At 44.4% G+C, this 20,557-nt stretch overlaps 1 protein-coding gene across 3 annotated transcripts in view; it reads right to left on the bottom strand.

The window, feature by feature from the left end:
• Positions 1 to 20,557, bottom strand: part of cep135 (centrosomal protein 135) — a 257,425-nt gene that overhangs the window by 47,106 nt on the left and 189,762 nt on the right. For all 3 annotated transcript variants that reach the window (XM_085970351.1, XM_085970360.1, XM_085970370.1), the window contains one exon: positions 1,056 to 1,166. In XM_085970351.1, the coding sequence (XP_085826477.1) occupies positions 1,056 to 1,166 (111 nt within the window). The remainder of the gene's footprint in view (positions 1 to 1,055; positions 1,167 to 20,557) is intronic.

The following is a 20,557-nucleotide window of genomic DNA, read 5'->3' as shown; positions in this document are numbered from 1 at the left end:
TCTCAATCTTAGAGACAAAGAAGTCAATGAGCTCCTCACCCTTGTTGTCTGAGGTGAGGGTGGAGGAGTCAGGGGAGAGGGGTTTAAGAAGACGGTTAATGGCGAATAGAAGCCAGAATGATTCTGGAATAGTGAGCAATTTTGGCAGACGAGAGCAGGACACGATAATGCTTTATGTATCCAGCCAGATCTGGCGGTGAATGGCTAAACCAATTGTCTGCCATACTCGTTCAAGTTAGCGTCCCTTGGATTTAATGGAGTGAAGATGAAGGCCGTACCGGGGTAATGGTCAGGATGAGAGAGAATAGAGACTGGCATCAAAGGTGGTGGTGAGGGTGTGGTTGAACAGATCGGTAGCTGCAGAAATGTCGCGGTGAATGGAGGGCTAAAGGCTGGACAGTTGGGATTTCATAAGTGCAGTTGTAAGAGAGTTGAATGTTTTTTTTCCAGGGGCGGACACAGAAGAAAGTAGTGTTGGGGGATGTGGGTGGAGAGCGATACGAAGAAGTGGTCAGAGATGGCCTTATCTGCGAATGACACGATGGGAGTAGCGAGGCCACAAGACATGGCAAGGTCGAGCAGGTGGCCGTGAATATGGGTAGAGGAGTTTACATGGAGGGAGAGATTAAGGGAGGATAGGAGGCTAGTGAACTCAGAGGAGAGAGAGAATGATGAATTGAGATGGAGGTTGAAATCACCGAGGATGAGAAGTCGTTCGATGCAGAGGCTGAGGGAGGAAGGCAGAGAAGATATCTTCAGTAATAAAGTTTTTATGGTACTTGGGTAGACGGTAGAGAATGAGAATTTTAAATGAGGTGAGAGGGGTGGAGTAAGGCGAGATGCTCAAAGGAGAAGAAAGTGCCGGAGGAGTGTGGTTTGGTGATGAGAGCCACACTGCCACCACGTCGGTCTGAGCAGGGCAAGTAGTGGAAGGTATAGCCAGGTGGGGAGGCTTCATTTAAGGGTAAGGTGACATCACCACTCAACCAAGTTTCCGTCATGGTTAATAATATACAAATGTACTTGGTTTCTTCTCATCTTTTACCACTTCTTACCTTGGCAACCATTAAGCTCTCTATTCTTGCCACCTCATTGATGTAGCTATGCACTCTTGATTTGAATTCATCCTTTTCATGCAATGCTTGTTCTAGCTCATTGTTGATTGCCTAGGATAAAAATTAGTGAAGGTTACCAGTAAGTTCTGTATTAATTTAGTATAATATATACATAATTACTAAACTGCTTAAGTGTAGAGACAAAAAAAGTGCAAAACAATCACAATTATCGTAGGTTATATTTTCTGATCACTGCATTCACCATTTCTAAAACAAAAAAGTTTAGTTTAAATAGGATGCTTTTTGGATAGTATCAGACTATGGTCCCACTTCATCTGTACCTAAAGTAACTCATACGAATTGTTTCAAATTTTGAAGTCACATTGATTAAACTATTGGCCCAGAATTTGCGGTCGGGATGATAGCAAGCTGGCAGTGTTCGCTATCATTCCGCCTTTGAAACTGACTGCAACTTCAGGATTTGGCGCATGCGTAGCAAAAATCCTGAAGTTGCGGTCTGTCACCCCACCTGTCAATCAGTGAAATCTGGTAAGTCATTGAAACTGACGAAAACTTCAGCTCTTCCATAAGAACATGAGAAATAGGAGCAGGAGTAAGTAAGGTTAAGGGTTCGAGTACAGGAACAAGGATGTCTTGCTGCAGTTGTACAGCGCCTTGGTGAGACCACATCTTGAGTAGTGTGTGCAGTTTTGGTCGCCTTTTCTGAGGAAGGATGTTCTTGCCATGGAGGAAGTGCAGCAAAGATTCACCAGATTGATACCTGGGATGGCAGGAATGACGTATGAGGAGAGATTGGATCGATTGGGCTTATACTCACTGGAGTTTAGAAGAATGAGAGGGGATCTCATTGAAACCTATAAAATTCTAACAGGACTGGACACAGGAAGGATGTTCCCAATGGCCGGGGAGTCCAGAACCAGGGTTCACAGTCTAAGGATAAGGGGTAAGCCATTTAGGACAGAGATGAGGAGGAATTTCTTCACCCAGAGAGTGGTGAACCTGTGGAATTCTCTACCACAGAAGGCAGTGGAGGCAAATTCATTAAATATATTCAAGAAGGAGTTAGATATATTTCTTAAGGCTAAAGGGATCAAGTGATCAAGGGATATGGGGAGAAGGCAGGGACAGGGTACTGAATTTGGATGATCAGCCATGATCTCATTGAATGGCGGAGCAGGCTCGAGGGGCCGAATGGCCTACTCCTGCTCCTATCTTCTATGTTTCTACACTGTTAAATTCCCCACTAAAAGTTAGACGCAGAGAGATTAGGGGTAACTGGGGTTTTGACAAAGTTATTATTGCTAAACAAATGTTAAGGGCCTGGGAAACTAATTTTCATTTTGTGCAGTGTGAAATTTGTCTATTTTAATAAAAATTTTTAATAAACTTTTTCAAAACTTTTTTTTGCGTTTTTTAAAAAAGTTTATCCATCTTTATTTCAGGTGTGCCTTTTCCCCGTGTGAGAACCCCAATCTTTCTTTTGCTCTCTCTATTTGAAAAATTTAGAATTTTAAGAGCTTACTCGCTTTCTTGTTTTCTGTCTGTGAGAATTCTGCCTTTTGATTGGCTGCTAAGACAGCCTGTTGACGTCACAGCAGTTCGAACAAGGGGATCCCCATTAAGTTCCGTTGAATTGAATTGTAGGTCGGAAAATCCGAAGTTCACGACACAGGGATTGCGAGATCCTTGTGCGGAGAATACTTCTGGGCTTCGCTGCTGACTGCAAATTCCGGGCCATTATGTCCAAGACACTTAACACGGAAACTTTAGATACCATTAATGCCACACTGCATCTCTACAGAGGCAAGTGCAAAATCATATGCTGTTGTTATACCTAAAGCGCCAGTGCAATTTAAGTATAACAACAGCGTCTGATGATTCGCTAACAAATTATTTAAGGTGTGGAGATGCCGGAGTTGGACTGGGGTGGACAAATGTAAGAAGTCACACATCACCAGGTTATAGTCCAACGGTTTTATTTGAAATCACATTTGTGATTTCAAATAAAACTGTTGGACTATAACCTGGTGTGTGACTTCTTACAAATTATTTAAGATAGTCGAACAATTGATTGGCTTGTCATTCAACCAACTGAACACATGGTATTGTGCGCACATATTAATTTGCTCATATAGATCCTACTGACAAAAAAATTGTGACTCCTGAAATTCATTAAATGATTCACTGGCTGAGGCTTGAGTGTACCATTCTGCATTTTAAGACAAATGCGCAATGCAACGTGTAAATTACTACGTGCACAGAGGAAGTTGGAGTATCCAGTTTTTCTTTGTTAACCAAACATGACCAGTACACATTATACTTACCAACAGCACATTATCTCAAGGAAGCTCTGAGCACCACAACTTTGTTGTGCCATGACATGTAATGGATTAAACATAATGCATGACTGCTTCATGTCTTAGTGTGTCAGATAAGCCACGAGAGACGATGAACATCTTGACTTGGTAATGGTAAGTGACTCAGACAATATACAGGAAATAGAAGTTGTGGCACTCCATAGAATGATCAAGTTCAACAATACTATCTTGTTCGACTATCTTAAATAATTTGGTAGCGAATCATAAATACTAAGGACAGGGACCCAGGTATATACAACTTACAAAGGGCTAACTTAAAATAAATAAGTGTCTTCATTGTCTTGCTCTACAGAATAATGTAGTCAAGGTGACTCCAAAATCTGAAACAATTGGTACCCAGAGCAAATTAATTGGGGAAAGGGGAACGTTTATTAAACTGCGCTGCAAAGAAAGAACTTGCATTTATATAGCTTCTTTCATGTCCTCAGGACGCCCCAAGCGCTTCACAGCCAATGCAGAGCTTTTGAAATGTAGTCACTATTGTTAATGTAGAAAAACTTGGTAGCCAATTTGCATACATGAAGGTCCCACAAACAATGAGATAAATGACCAGGTAATCTGTTTTCACAACGTTTATTAAGGGATAAATATTGGCCAGGGCACCAGAACGCAGCTGCTCTTCTTCGAATATTGTCATTGGATCTTTTACATTCACCTGGGAGGGAAGATGGAGCCTTGGATTTATGTAACATCCAAAAGATGGCACCTCTGACAATGCAGCACTCCCTCAGGACTGCACTGAAGTGTCACCCTAGATTATGTGTTCATCTCTGGAGTGTGGCTTGAACCAATGACCTTCTGACTCAAATGTAAGAGTGCTACAACTGAGTCAAGACTGACACATCGGCGCCGAGGCTATTGTCAGAGGCCAAGTGGAACACCTTTAAGGGCAGGATAATACACAACATATAAGTTAAGTATATTCCTTGGATCAGCATGTGTAGACTAAACAAGTGTGAATAAATGGATTAACAAATTAATCAGAAGTGAAATAATGAGGAAGAACAACTTATACAAATCCTGCAAGGGAAATAGCGAAGAAGCTCACTGGGATGAATATAGAAACGTACGAAAATCTGTTAAAAAGGTAGTCAGAAGGGCAAAGAGGGACCGGAAAAAAAGCATTATTTTAGACATAAAACATAACTGCAAGTAAAGTCTTTAATATAGCATAAGAGGGTAATCAGAGAAGAGGTGAGAAACCTAAAAATTGAGCACAGAACAGCTAATATATTGAATGATGACTGTTTCCTCCAAGTATTCGCTGAAGACAACGAATAATAGGCCCTTCCCAAATACAGGAAACTCTTTTTTATCCAGCACCGATGGGACCGGCGTGTTGCTGGTTTATCAAAATTTCCGGATGACGGAGAGGGTTATCTACCGAGGCTATTTTTAACAAAGAAAAATAAAAAAATCAAGAAATGTGCAGTATACAGTAATTGGGTACTCACCTACAGAATGTTCTGTTAAATGGATGGTGGAAGATGCTTGATTAAGTACAGTACTGCCAGTTGAGGGTTGTAAGATTCGCAAAATTGAACATTGTCCTATAAGGGTCTATTGGCAGAAGAGGCCTTAATTTTAAAGACTTTTAAAAGAAGCCCAGAAAAAGGGGCATACAAAATGGCCGCCAGACCCCGTGACCAGCTTTTTGGGACACTTTAAAATGGTTCCTGCAGTCCCCAGACAGCCTTTGTGGATTCAGCCCACAGTAAGTTCTGGAAGGCCGTTTCGGAGAAAACGAAACCAGACAGAACCACATACATATGGATTGGATGCAGATCCAGTCAGATCGGCCTGTAGATAAAGGCCATCTAGATGTTTACCCAGACAAAGGAAAATAGTTTCATATTCATAGGGGGAACATCAAGAACCATTTAAGACATCAGAAGGACATTAAAAACAATACAGGGTCATTCCAGACCAGAGATGGCCGTTACCGGCCATCCCAAAGTAGTTTAAAACATAATAACTACCCCGCTGTGCTACAAGCCCGCCAAAAGTTAAACAAAGACTAACCTTGATTTGGCGGGAGATAGGGGCTTCCACGGAAAAGTATAACTGGAGTCCCGGGGTAACCATCGGTAGCTTTTAGCTTTTGCAGCTTTTTTTCAGCCTGGAGCCTGTAGCTGGTAGCTTTTGAGCTAGCTTGCTCTTTCGAGAGCCGTGGAGGAACGTCAATCCGGAGACCAGCCAAAAAGTGATTCGAGTCTGCGTCTCGCCCCGGGGTAACCATCGGGAGATCATCGACAAACCCCGGGCCGTTGACGAGACAAAGGACAGCAGCCCTTCAGAAGAAACCTATCTGAAAATGGTAAACCAGCTGGGCTCTGCGAAGAAACCTATTTGACCATGATCAAATAGGTGGTCTCCGTCCACGCCGCCATCCAGGCCTGCCAGCATCCAGCCTGTCCGTGACCTTCACCTCTAGGAAGAGAGAGAGTCGCAGTCTGCTGACCACGTGGAGACAGGACGCCTGAAAGGATCAAAACGCAGACCTTTTTCAAAACTCTATACTTTCCAACTGGATTGGTGAGCATGTTTCTGGCCCCTCACAATCTGATCTAGATAGGCTTAGGGGGTGGGCATTTAAGGGGTAATTTTAACAATGAGTTGTTGTCCCTCGATGTTCCGTGTGTTTCCCCATTTCGTGATGACTTTTGTAAAGTACAATATGCCTGTATATATCTTAGCCAGTACTGTATTATGATTTGTTTTACCCTCCCATGTACCTTATTGGCTTGCAGTTTGATTTGTTCCTTTATGCAATAAAGTTTCATTTCGTTTTCATTAAACCAGGTCTATAGAGTTTTCTCTGCATTGTAGTTCCTGCCTCAAAGTCCAGTGTATAGAATCTAAGGGGGAGTGGGTCGAACCACTCAAAAGCTTACTGTGCAAGAGAGAGAGACCTCTGCGATCTCTAAGAACCCCTTACAGGGTAATCCATAACTCTTTAATTACTTAACAGTAAAACAAAACTTATAAACGACTGTACAGTACAGTATAAAGTACTGTGGTTGACTGTACACTTATTCCAAGTCAACTGGTTCATCAGGAATATCCAAGTCAGCTGGGTCATCAGGAATATCCATGCCAGCTGGGTCATCAGGATTATGCATTTCAGCAGATTCTTCAGGCACTTCCACTGCTTCAACTCTTTTGGAAGCTTTCCTAAACATGTCCCGGATGTCTGCTTGCTTAGGGGACTCTTGCCTTTTTTGTAGAAAGATGGAATGCAGAATATGGAGGTGCATAACTTCTTGGGCAGAATAGCAAGGATGCCTTTCAGCAAATTTGAGGAATAAAGCAAATCCTTCTGCAGCTTTAGCCCAAGAAATCATCATCTCTTCAGAAATCTCATCCTCTTCACTTTCCATCTCACTTTCCTTTTCTTTCTTTGGATTCAAAACATTCTCTATTATTTCATCATCACTTAGCATATGCACAACAGCAACTTCTCCATCTGCATCAACCCACTGCTCAATATCACTTTCACTGAGGTGATGTAGAGGGTTTGCTGGGTATACATTTTTCACCATGCCAGCCATTTCCATTATTGTACTCCTCTTGGGACGAACATTGAACCAATGAAATTCCTCCTCTGAAGAAGAACCTTCAGCAAACATTACAGAAGGCCACAATTTGCACCAGGCTTGTCTCAAAGTGTGACCTTTCACCAAGTTCCAGGAACATGCAGCATTAAAGATGGCATCTTTAAGATTGTATTCCTTCTGAAATGCGTGAATATTGTCATCTTGGCTTATCAGTTTACGTAGGAAGTCTTTCTTGTAATGACACTTGAGATTTTGGGTAACACCCTGGTCCATGGGTTGTATGAGAAAAGTTACATTTGGTGGCAAATAAATGGTGAAAATATTTCCCGAAACCAACTCGGATTCATGCGGATGGGCTCTACAATTATCAAGCAATAAAATGCATTTGCTATCTTCAGGTTTCCCTATTCTACGGAAATGTTCCCTTACAGATGGAACAAAAATATGATGAAACCAATTCGAAAAGATTTCCTTATCCATCCAAGCATTTCTTTGAGCTTTGTACTCAACAGGTAAGTGCCTCACATTTTTAAATGCACGGGGATTTTTATACTTCCCAATGTCAAGAAGTTTAACCTGGTGTGATCCAGCAGCGTTCGCACAGGTTAGCACAGTTACACAATCTTTATTTTTCTTGTAACCTGAAGCATTAGCCTCACTAACCCCAGCAAGCGTTGATTCTGGCAAAAACCTCCAAAATAAGCCAGTTTCATCAGCATTGTATAGCTGTGCTGGTGACAAATCATGTTGCTGCACAATCCGATTGAAATAATCGCAGTATTCTTCTGCAGCGTCGTGATCAGCTGATTTCTTCTCCCCGGAAATATCGCATCGTCATATCCCGTGCCGTACTTTGAAGCACGTTAGCCATCCCTCGGAGAAAGCACACTCGTCAGTGAGCTCCATCTTTGCGTAGAAATCCTTCGCTTTCTCGATTAGCATGGGTCCAGAAGGTGGAGCACCCTCTGAACGCTTAAGAGAAAACCACTCATAAAGCATGGTATCCAGCTCTTCAAGCTTAGGCTTACGAAGCGTACGCCGTTTCTCTGCACCCTTAGATGTCTCCGAACTTGAGCAGCTTATCCTTCTGCGATTTGATGTCATAGATTGTTGACGAACCGATTTTGAATTCGTTCATAATGTTGATACGCTTCTCTCCCCTTTCTAGTCGTTGGCATATGTCGATTTTCTGTTTTAAAGTTAACACCACTCTCTTTTGCTTGGACCAACTTTTGGGATTTCCATAATGCAATGCAATGACTACCAGCAGCGTGGGAGACACACAGTACCCCTGTAAAATGGCGGATCAGAAAGAGACTACCGGCAGCGCGGGAGAGTCAGACTCCTGTTACAGGGGTATTGAGGTGTTCCGACTTCCGACAGCGCCAAGAAGCCGAGTAGTGGCAGTTTGGAGAACTACCCCCACTGACTAACTCGGCCACCTTGGACTCGGCAACATTGCCGGTTATTGAGGTGTTGTTTTCGGAGCGAGAATTTTGCTGGTTAATAGAGAATTCCGGATATTTATGTGCCGTTTAAACGAGAGTTTCCTGTAGCGCAAAGTAGAGTTTACCATTTCGATATAAATGAACTGAAATCTTAGACAAGTTACAAGCGATCGCAACAAACAAACCCCCAGGAATAGATGATCTTCTAATGCACTATGCGAGACAAGGCAGATCTGAGGCATTAATGTTCATTAAGAGGAAGTCAATGAACACTAGCATGGCCACAGTAGATTAGAAATAGGCTCACATCATGCCCCTTTTCAAAAAGGGTAACAATGCAGATGCAGGTAATGATAGACCCATTCGTCTTCCTTCAATACTGGGTAAAATAGAGGAATTGATCAGAAGTAAACTTGAGGATTACTTGAGACAAAAATTGGCCACAGCAGACTGGGCAGAGCTGTTAACGGATAAAACTACAGATGAATAGTGGAAGGTGTTCAAAGAAGTATTTGGTACAAGACCTGTACATACCCCTAAAGGGCAAGAGCTCAACTTGTATAATTAAACAACCTTAGTCAACAAAAGAGGTGAGAGATAGTATAAAACGAAAAGAGAGGGCTGATACAAATGCAAAGAATAATGGAGATCCCGCAGACTGGGAGAGATATAAAGAACAGCAAAGGATACAAAAAGTTGTAAGAGCTGCAAAATGGGAACACGAGAAAAAACTTGAGGGAAATAAAGGACAACGCTAAAGGCTTTTACAAGTATATTAAGAGAAAGCGGGCGGATAAGGGTAATGTGGGTCCCTTAAAGACAAACACAATTGCTTTGTAATTGAAAATAACAAAATGGCCGATTTGCTAAATAATTAATTTGTATTAATGTATCATAGTAGAGGAAGATGATAAAGTACCAGAGATATGAGGAAAACTAAAAGTAAATCAAAGGAGGAACTTAACAGATTTAATACAATTGAAAAACTGATAATGGAGAAAATCATGAGACTGAAGGTATACAAATCTCCAGGACCTGATGCACCCCAGGGGGTTAAAAGAAAAGAATAAAGAAATTGTAGATGCTTTAGTCATGATCTTCCAAAACTCTCTTGATTGAGGAATTTTCCTCATGGATGGAAAATAATGGAATGACATCGGCAATTTAAGAACAGTGAGCGAAATAAACCAGGAAATTATAGACCTGTTAGTCTAACATCTGCTGTGGGGGAGTTACTAGAATCTGTTATTAGGGACAGAGTGACTCAGCACTTGGACAAAGAAGAACTGATCAGAGAGAGCCAGCATGAATTTGTAACGGGCAAGTCATGTCCAACTAGCCTGGTTGAACTTTTTGAGGAAGTCACTATCGTGGTAGATGAAGGGAGCGTCTATGATTAAAAAGCAGGACCTCAAAGGTAGTAATCTCTGGATTACTCCCGGTGCCACACGTGAGTGAGTATAGAAATAGGAGGATAGAACAGATGAATGCGTGGCTGGAGAGCTTCAGATTTCTGGGGCACTGGGGGCGGTGGGACCTGAACAGGCCAGACGAGTTGCACCTCAATAGAGCTGGTACCAATATCCTCATGGGGAGGTTTGCTAGTGCTGTTGGGGAGGGTTTAAACTAAGTTGGCAGGGGGATGGGCACCAGGATGTAGCATTAGAAAGGAGAAACAAAGGGCACAAAGGGTTGGGAGAGACAGATAGCACTAAAGTAAGAAATAGTAGGGTATTAGGTGAGGTCAGACTAAGAGAGAACACAGGATGGTCTAAAATAGGTTTACGGTGCATGTATGTGAATGGGCGACGCATAGTAAACAAGGTTGGTGAGCTGCAGGTGTAAATAGCCACATGGCAATATGATGTTGTGGCAATAACAGAGACCTGGCTCAAAAAAGTGCAGGATCGGGTATTAAATATTCCTGGATATAAGGTGTTCAGGAAAGATAGGAGGTTGTGTGGCAGTATTGGTTAAGGAGAATGTTACAGTGCAGGAGAGAGAGGATGCCCTGGAGGGGTCAAGGACAGAATCTATATGGCTAGAGTTAAGAAATAATAGAGGTGCCATTACACTACTAGGTGTATTCTACAGGTCACCAACTAGTGGGAAAAATATGGAGGAGTAAATTTGCAGAGAAATTACAGAGAGATGCAAGAACTATAGAGTAGTGATAATGGGGGACTTCAACTATCCTAATATAGACTGGGATAGTAATAGTGTGAAGGACAGAGAGGGGGAAATATTTCTGAAGTGTGTTCAGGAGAACTTTCTTGATCAGTATGTTTCCGGCCCAATGAGGAAGGAGACATTGTTGGATCTGGTTCTGGGGAATGAGATAGGTCAAGTAGAGCAAGTGTCAGTAGGTGAACATTTAGGAAACAGTGATCATAGTATCATAAGGTTTAGCTTAGCTATGGAAAAGGACAGGGGGCAATCTAGAGTAAAAATACTTAATTGGAGGAAGGCCAATTTCAGTAGGATGAGAACGGATCTGGCCCGGGTAAATTGGAATCAAAGATTGGCAGGCAAAACTGTAATGGAACAATGGGCTGCCTTTAAACAGGAAATAGTTCGGGTACAGTCGAGGTACATTCCCACTAGGGGGAAAGATGGGGCAACTAAAGTCAGAGCTCCCTGGATGACGAAAAAGAGAGAGTAAGATGAAGCAGAAAAAGAGCGCATATGACAGATGTCAGGTCGAGAATACATCCAAGAATCAGGCTAAATATAGAAAGTTCAGAGGAGAAGTTAAAAAGAAAATAAGAGAGGCAAAGAGAAGGTATGAGAATAGAATGGCAACTAACATAAAAGGTAATCCAAAAGTCTTCTATAGGCATATAAATAGTAAATGAGTAGTATGAGGAGGGGTGGGGCCGATAGGGACCAAAAAGGAGACCTACGCATGGAGGCAGAGGTGCTAAATGAGTACGTTTACATCTGTCTTCACCAAGGAAGAAGATGCTGCCATAGCCACAGTGAAGGAAGAAGTAAAGGAGATACTGGATGGGATAACAATTGATAAAGAGGAGGAACTAGAAAGGCTGGCTGTACTTAAAGTAGATAAGTCACCAGGACCAGATGGGATGCATCCTAGGATGTTGAGGGAGGTGAAGGAAGAAATTGCGGAGGTACTGGCCATAATCTTTCAATCCTCCTTAGAAACGGGGGTGGTGCCAGAGGACTGGAGAATTGCAAATGTTACACCCTTGTTCAAAAAAGGGTGTAAAGATAAACCCAGCAAATACAGGCCAGTCAGTTTAACCTTAGAAGTGGGGAAGCTTTTAGAAACAATAATCAGGGACAAAATTGTCACATGGACAAGTGTGGATTAATTAAGGAAAGCCAGCACGGGAGTTGTTAAAGGTAAATTGTGTTTAACCAACTTGATCGAGTTTTTTGAAGAGGTAACAGAGAAGGTTGATGAGGGCAATGCAGTTGATGTGGTGTATTGTACATGGATTTCCAAAAGACGTTTGACAAAGTGCCACATAATAGATTTGCCAGCAAAGCTGAAGCCCAGGAATAAAAGGGACAGTGGCAGCATGGATACGAAATTGGCTAAGTGACAGGAAATAGAGAGTAGTGGTGAACGGTTGTTTTTTCGGACTGGAGGAACGTATACAGTGGTGCTTCCCAGGCGTCGGTTCTAGGACCACTGCTTTTCTTGATATATATTAATAACTTGGACTTGAGTGTACAGGGCACAATTTCAAAAATTTTCAGATGACACAAAACTTGGAAGTATAGTGAACAGTGAGGAGGATAGTGGTAGACTACAAGCGGACAGACAGACTGGTGGAATGGGCAGACACGTGGCAAAAGAAATTTAATGCAGAAAAGTGTAAAGTGAAACTTTTTGGTAGAAAGAATGGAGAGAGGAAATATAAACAAAAGGGTACAATCCTAAAGGCGGTGCATGAACAGAGAGACCTAGGAGTATATGTGCACAAATTGTTGAAGGTGGCAGGGCAGGTTGAGAAAGCAGGGATCCTGGGCTTCATGAATAGAGGTACAGAGTACAAAAGGATGTGAAGGCCTTGGAGAGGGTGCAGAAAAGATTTATGAGAATGATTCCAGGGATGAGGGACTTCAGTTATGTTGATAGATTGGAGAAGCTGGGGTTGTTCTCCTTAGAGTAGAGAGATTGAGAGGAGATTTGATAGAGGTGTTCAAAATCATGAGGGGTCTGAACAGAGTAGAGAGAAACTGTTTCCATTGGCAGAAGGGTCGAGAACCAGAGGACACAGATTCAAGGTGATTGGCAGAAGAACCAAAGGCGACATAGAGTCATAGAGTCATAGAGTAATACAGCACAGATAGAGGCCCTTCGGCCCATCGTGTCCATGCCGGCCATCAAGCCCTGTCTAATCTAATCCCATATTCCAGCATTTGGCCCGTAGCCTTGTATGCTATGGCATTTCAAATGCTCATCCAAATGCTTCTTAAATGTTGTGAGGGTTTCTGCCTCCACAACCCTTTCAGGCAGTGAGTTCCAGACTCCAACCACCCTCTGGGTGAAAAAGTTCTTTCTCAAATCCCCTCTAAACCTCCCTCCCTTTACCTTGAATCTATGCCCCCTAGTTATTGACCCCTCTACTAAGGGGAAAAGCTCCTCAGCATCCATCCTATCTATGCCCCTCACAATTTTGTACACCTCAATCATGTCCCCCCTCAGCCTCCTCTGCTCCAAGGAAAACAAACCCAATCTGCCCAGTCTCTCTTCATAGCTGAAGCGCTCCAGCCCTGGTAACATCCTGGTGAACCTCCTCTGCACCCTCTCTAACGCGATCACATCTTTCCTGTAGTGTGGCGACCAGAACTGCACACAGTATTCCAGCTGTGGCCTAACCAGTGTTTTATACAGCTCCATCATAACCTCCTTGCTCTTATATTCTATGCCTCGGCTAATGAAGGCAAGTATCCCATATGCCTTTTTTACCACCTTATCCACCTGTTCCGCCGCCTTCAGGGATCTGTGTACCTGCACACCCAGATCCCTCTGACCCTCCGTCTTGCCTAGGGTCTTACCATTCATTGTGTATTCCCTTGCCTTGTTAGACCCCCCAAAGTGCATCACCTCGCACTTTTCCGGGTTAAATTCCATTTGCCACTGTTCCGCCCATCTGACCAACCCATCTATATCGTTCTGCAGACTGAGGCTACCCTCCTCGCTATTTACCACCCTACCAATTTTAGTATCATCCGCGAATTTACTGATCATACCCTTTACATTCATATCCAAGTCATTAATGTAGACCACAAACAGCAAGGGACCCAGCACCGATCCCTGTGGTACCCCACTGGCCACAGGTTTCCAGTCACAAAAACAACCTTCGACCATCACCCTCTGCCTTCTGCCACTAAGCCAGTTTTGTATCCAATGTGCCAAGGCACCCTGGATTCCATGGGCTCTTACCTTCTTGACCAGTCTCCTGTGCGGGACTTTATCGAAGGCCTTACTGAAATCCATGTATACCACATCCACTGCGTTACCCTCATCCACACACCTAGTCACCCCCTCAAAAAATTCAATCAAATTAGTCAGACATGATCTTCCCTTGACAAAGCCATGTTGACTATCCCTGATTAATCCTTGCCTCTCCAAGTGGAGACAAATTTTGTCCCTCAGGATTTTTTCCAGTAATTTTCCTACCACTGATGTTAGGCTCACTGGCCTGTAGTTCCCCGGTTTTTCCCTACTACCCTTCTTGAATAATGGTACTACATTAGCGGTTCTCCAGTCCTCTGGCACATCCCCTGTGGCCAGAGAGGTCCTGAATATATGTGTTAGAGCCCCCGCAATCTCCTCCTTTGCCTCACACAGCAGCCTGGGGTACATTTCATCGGGGCCTGGGGATTTATCCATTTTTAGGCCAGCTAAAACCGCCAATACCTCCTCCCTCTCGATGTTAATATGTTCGAGCATATCACAGTCCCCCCGCCCTATTTCTATGTCTACGTCGTCCTTCTCCATAGTGAAAACAGATGCAAAAAATTCATTTAGAACCCCTCCTACATCTTCCGGCTCCACACACAGATTGCCACTTTTGTCCCTAATGGGCCCTATTTTTTCCCTAGTTATCCTTTTACCCTTAATATACTTATAAAACATCTTCGGATTTTCCTTTATTTTGCTCGCCAGTGTTATTTCATGGCCCCTCCTTGATCTCCTAATTTCTTTTTTAAGTATCCCCCTGCACTTTTTGTACTCCTCTAGGGCTTCCTCCGTCTTTAGCCTTTTGTATCTACCAAAAGCCCTCCTTTTTTTCCTAATCCATTCCCGTATATCCCCTGACATCCACGGTTCCCTGTGGTTTTTGGAACCACTCTTGACCTTTATGGGAACATGTTGCCCTTGTATGATCTCAATCTCCCTTCTGAAAGCCTCCCATTGCTCCGATGCGGATTTTCCTACAAGTAGCTGATCCCAGTCCATTTTGGCCAGATCCTGCCTTATCCTATTAAAATCGGCCTTCCCCCAATTTAGAACCTTTATTTCCGGCCCATCCCTGTCCTTTTCCATGACCACCTTAAATCTTACCATATTATGGTCACTATCACCAAAGTGCTCACCTACTAGCACTTTTTCCACTTGGCCGGCCACATTCCCTAGAATTAGGTCCAGTACCGCCCCCTCTCTTGTAGGACTTTCTACATGCTGGCTCAAAAAGCTCTCCTGGATGCACTTTAAGAATTCTACACCCTCTGAGCCTTTCACACTTTGACTATCCCAGTTAATATTGGGGAAGTTGAAATCCCCCATTATTATTACCCTATTATTTGCACATTTCTCTGAGATTTGCCTACATATCTGTTCCTCTATCTCCCCCTGACTGTTTGGAGGCCTATAGTACACTCCCAGCAAAGTGCTTGCCCCCTTTTTGTTTTTAAGCTCCACCCATATGGCCTCATTAGAGGACCCAGCTAATATATCATCCCTCCTTACTGCAGTAATTGACTCCTTAATTAATATTGCGACACCCCCTCCTCTTATACCTCCCCCTCTGTCTCGCCTGAAGATTCTGTACCCCGGAATATTGAGCTGCCAGTCTTGCCCCTCCCTCAACCATGTCTCAGTGATAGCAACAATATCATACTCCCATGTGTTTATCAACACCTTCAGTTCATCCACCTTATTTGCAAGGCTCCTTGCATTAAAATAGATGCCATCCAGCCTTGCCCTTATATATTTGCCCTGCCTACCAAGCTGACTTGTTTTTTCCTCCATAATTGGCAGCACATCCCCCCCTACTTCAGCTCCCCCCTGTATCCCATCCCCCTGCCAAGTTAGTTTAAACCCCCCCCGACAGTGCTAGCAAACCTCCCCGCAAGGATATTTGTCCCGCTCTGGTTCAGGTGCAACCCGTCCGACTTGTACAAGTCCCACCTTTCCCAGAAGCAGGCCCAGTGATCCAGGAAAGTAAAACCCTCCCCCCTACACCAACTCTTTAGCCACGCATTCATCTGCTCTATCCTCCCATTCCTATACTTACTAGCACGTGGCACTGGGAGTAATCCAGAGATTACACCCTTTGAGGTCCTGCCCTTTAATCTGTTACCTAGCTCCCTAAATTCTTGATGCAGGACCTCATCCCTCTTTTTACCTATGTCGTTGGTACCAATGTGGACCACGACCACTGGCTGTTCACCCTCCCCCTCCAGAATGCCCTGCAGCCGCTCAGTGACATCCTTGACCCTGGCACCAGGGAGGCAACAAACCATCCTGGAGTCACGTTTGCGGCCACAGAACCGCCTATCTGTTCCCCTTACTATAGAATCCCCTACCACTATTGCTCTCCCACTCTTTTTCCCCCCCTCCTGGGCAGCAGGAGCACCCCCAGTGCCAGGAAGTTGGCTGCTGCTGCCTTCCCCTGGTGAGTCATCCCCCTCAACAGTATCCAAAGCGGTATACCTGTTTGAAAGGGGGATGTCCGCAGGGGTTCCCTGCACTACCTGCCTGCCTTTGTTGCTCCGCCTGATGGTCACTCCCTGTGCTGCCCTACCCTGAGGCGTGCACAACTCGCTAAACGTGGTATCCACGAGCCTCTCAGCATCGCGCATGCTCCACAACCCATCCACCCGCAGCTCGAGCGCCGCAATGCGGTCTACAAGTAGCTGCAGCTGGATGCATTTCCTGCACACATGGTCGTCAGGGACACTGGCAGCGTCCCTGATTTCCCACATGGAGCAAGAGGAGCAGAACACGGGTCTGAGCTCTCCTGCCATGACTTACTCCTTTAATTAATTTAAAAATTAATTCAATAGCCCAGTTACAGGTATACTCTAGGGCGCTTTATTTACCAACTGTCCCCACTACACCTTAATCCCGAGAAATTTAACACCACAGAATTCAAGCTTGTACTGAAAAGAGAGAAATACTCACCAACCAATCACTTACGTGCTCCCTGGTGACGTCACACTCTGATTATTTTTTACCTCTCTCCTCTGATGTTGATTTGGTCGGGCCTCTGCTCCTCCTCCGCTGCTGCTCTCCCCCGAACTGGTCGGGCTTCTGCCTTGGCGCCGGTTTTTAAGCCGGGCCTCTGCTCCTCCTCCGCTGCTGCTCTCCCCCGAACTGGTCGGGCTTCTGCCTTGGCGCCGGTTTTTAAGCCGGGCCTCTGCTCCTCCTCCGCTGCTGCTCTCCCCCCGAACTGGTCGGGCTTCTGCCTTGGCGCCGGTTTTTAAGCCGGGCCTCTGCTCCTCCTCCGCTGCTGCTCTCCCCCGAACTGGTCGGGCTTCTGCCTTGGCGCCGGTTTTTAAGCCGGGCCTCTGCTCCTCCTCCGCTGCTGCTCTCCCCCGAACTGGTCGGGCTTCTGCCTTGGCGCCGGTTTTTAAGCCGGGCCTCTGCTCCTCCTCCGCTGCTGCTCTCCCCCCGAACTGGTCGGGCTTCTGCCTTGGCGCCGGTTTTTAAGCCGGGCCTCTGCTCCTCCTCCGCTGCTGCTCTCCCCCGAACTGGTCGGGCTTCTGCCTTGGCGCCGGTTTTTAAGCCGGGCCTCTGCTCCTCCTCCGCTGCTGCTCTCCCCCGAACTGGTCGGGCTTCTGCCTTGGCGCCGGTTTTTAAGCCGGGCCTCTGCTCCTCCTCCGCTGCTGCTCTCCCCCGAACTGGTCGGGCTTCTGCCTTGGCGCCGGTTTTTAAGCCGGGCCTCTGCTCCTCCTCCGCTGCTGCTCTCCCCCGAGAGGGAAAACTTTTTTACTCTGAGTGGTTAGGATCTGGAATGCAATGCCTGAAAGGGTGGTGGAGGCAGATTCAATCATGGCTTTCAAAAGGGAGTTGGATAAGTAAGAACATAAGAAATAGGAGCAGGAGTAGGCCAATCGGCCCCTCGAGCCTGCTCCGCCATTCAATAAGATCATGGCTGATCTGATCCTAACCGCCAATCCACTATCACAGTACCTGAAGGAAAAAAAATTGCAAGGCTACGGGGAAAGGGCGGTGGAGTGGGACTAGCTGAAATGCTCTTGGAGAGCCAGCACGGGCTCGACGGACTGAATGGCCATCTTCCGTGCTGTAACTATTCTATGACTGTTATTTATATGGACTTTTCAGAAGGTTCCACACAAGAGACGGTTAGGAAAAATGAAAGCGCATGGAATTGGATGCAAACTATTGACACGGGTAGGGAATTGGTTAGGAGGTAGGAGACAGAGTAGGGATAATAGGCATGTACCCAAATTGGCAGGATGTGACTGGTGAGGTCCCCAGTGATCTGTACTGTGGCCTCAGATTTTCACTATATTTATAAATGACTTAGATGAAGGAATAGAGAGATGCATATCTAAGTTTGCTGACGACACTAAGTTAGGCGACACAGCAAATAGTGTAGATGGGAGCAGAAAGTTGCAAAGTGACATTGATAAATTAAGCGAGTGGGCAAAACTGTGGCAGATGGAGTGCAACATAGGGAAGTACGAGGTCATCCACTTTGGACCCAAGAATATTTTCTAACTGGTGAGAAATTAGGAACTGTGGAAGAGCAGAGATTTAGGGGTCCATGCACAAAAATAATTAAAAACTAGTGGGCAGGTACAAAAACTAATTTAAAAAGGCTAATGAAATGTTAGCCTACATCACAAAGTGACTGGAATACATATAGGTGGACGTTATGCTACAGTTGTATAAAGCTCTGGTTAGACTGCATCTGGAGAACTGTGTTCATTTCTAGCACTGCACCTCAGGAAAGATATATTGTAGCACAGATTCACCAGAATGATACCGGGACTAAATTATGAGAAGAGGTTGACCTGAAACGTTAATTCTGTTTCTCTCTCCACGTATGCTGCCTGGCCTGCTGAGTATTTCCAGCATTTTCTGTTGTTATTGCATAGACTAGGCTTGTGCTGCCTTGAGTATAGATTAAGGTGTGTTCTAATTGAGGTGTTTATGATTAAAGGATTTGATAAGGTAGAGAGAAACTATTTCCTCTGGTGGGGGGAGTCCAGAAATAAGCTTAAAATTAGGGCTAGGCCGTTTAAGGGAGATGTCAGGAAGCACTTCTTCACACAAAGAGTAGTGGAATTCCCACCCCCTACACAAAAAAGTTGTTGAGGCTGGGGGTCAATTGGAAATTTCAAGACTGAGATGGATAGATTTTTGCTAGGCAAGGGTATAAAGCTCTGGTTAGACTGCATCATGGTGGGTAAATGGAGTTAAGATACAGATAAGCAATGATCTAATTGAATGGCAGAACAGGCTTGAGGAGCTAGATGGCCTACTCGTGTTCCTATTACATGTATAATAATAACTTAGTAAACAGCAGCCAACATAGAATCAGAAGGGGGGGGGGAGGGTCCCAACTAATCAACTTCCATGACTTTTTTGAGGAAATACATCTCAAATGGATTGTGGAAAGGCCTATGATGTGAAATACCTATACTTCCAAAAGGCATTTGACAAATTTCTGCACAAAAAGCTACTAGTTACTAGGTGTCAACTGTGGCTCAGTTGTTAGCACTCGCGCCTCAGTCAGAAGGGTATGAGCTCAAGTTCCACTCTAGCTACTTGAACACCAAAATCTAGGCTGACACTCCAGTGCACTACTGTGGGAGTGCTGCACAGTCAGAGGTGCTGTCTTTCGGATGAGACGTTAAACCGAGGTCTCGTCTGCACTCTCAGGTGGATGTAAAAAATCCCAAGGCACTCTATTGAAGAAGAGGAGGGGAGTTATCCCCAGTGTCCTGGCCAATATTTATCCCTCAATCAACAGATTATCTGGTCATTATCACATTGCTGTTTGTGGGAGCTTGCAGTGTGCAATTTGGTTGCCATGTTTCCCACATTACAACAGTGACTACACTTCAAAAGTACTTCATTGGCTGTAAAGCGCTTTGGGACATCCTGAGGTCATGAAAGGCGCTATGTAAATGCAAGTCTTTCTTTTTTATGCTAAAAGTGGTGGGGATTCAGGGTAAAATTTGGGAAAGGATAACATTTTTTACTTAAGGGTAGAAAGCAGCGGGCACTTGTTAGAGGAGCTATGCCAGGGTGGGGATGAAGTCTACTGATTGGTGTCCACAAGGGATCAGTGTTAGGATCCCTACTGCTCCACAAATGGTTTGAAACAGCTCAGATGAAGTTTATAAAGATTCTGGGGGTCTCAGTAGATGTGATGTTCAACATGTCCGACCACAAAGGAGTAGCAATCAACAAAACAAATGGAATGTTGAACTATATAGCCAGTAAAGTACAAGTCAAAGCAAGTCATGTTCAAACTGGTCGGACCATACCTCATGTAATGTGTACAGTTCTATTTGACAACACAAAAGGGAAATATTCAAGCCCTGGAGGCAGTTTGACAAGAGCCACAAGACTGATCTCTACTACCAGAAGACTGATTTATGAGGAAAGACTGCAGAAACTTGGTCTTTTCCACCTTGAAAGGAAGCAGCTGTAAAATGCATTAAACGGATAGATTTGGAAAAATACTTCAAAATAAACTTTTGAGAGTAGGACAAGGGACACAGATTCAAACAAGTAAAAGGCAAATTTAGGACGAATTCCAGGAAGTGCTTCACATAAAAAGTAATAAATATAGAGCATGGACTTCTGGGTAGAGTAAAGGAGGCAAAAAATCTGGAAACATTTAACAGATTGAATG

Source organism: Somniosus microcephalus, chromosome 2 (genome assembly GCF_052327205.1).
Source record: "Somniosus microcephalus isolate GS21.2 chromosome 2, FLI_Smic_1.0, whole genome shotgun sequence".
Lineage (NCBI taxonomy): Eukaryota > Metazoa > Chordata > Chondrichthyes > Squaliformes > Somniosidae > Somniosus > Somniosus microcephalus.
This window is presented reverse-complemented; position numbering and strand designations above follow the sequence as displayed.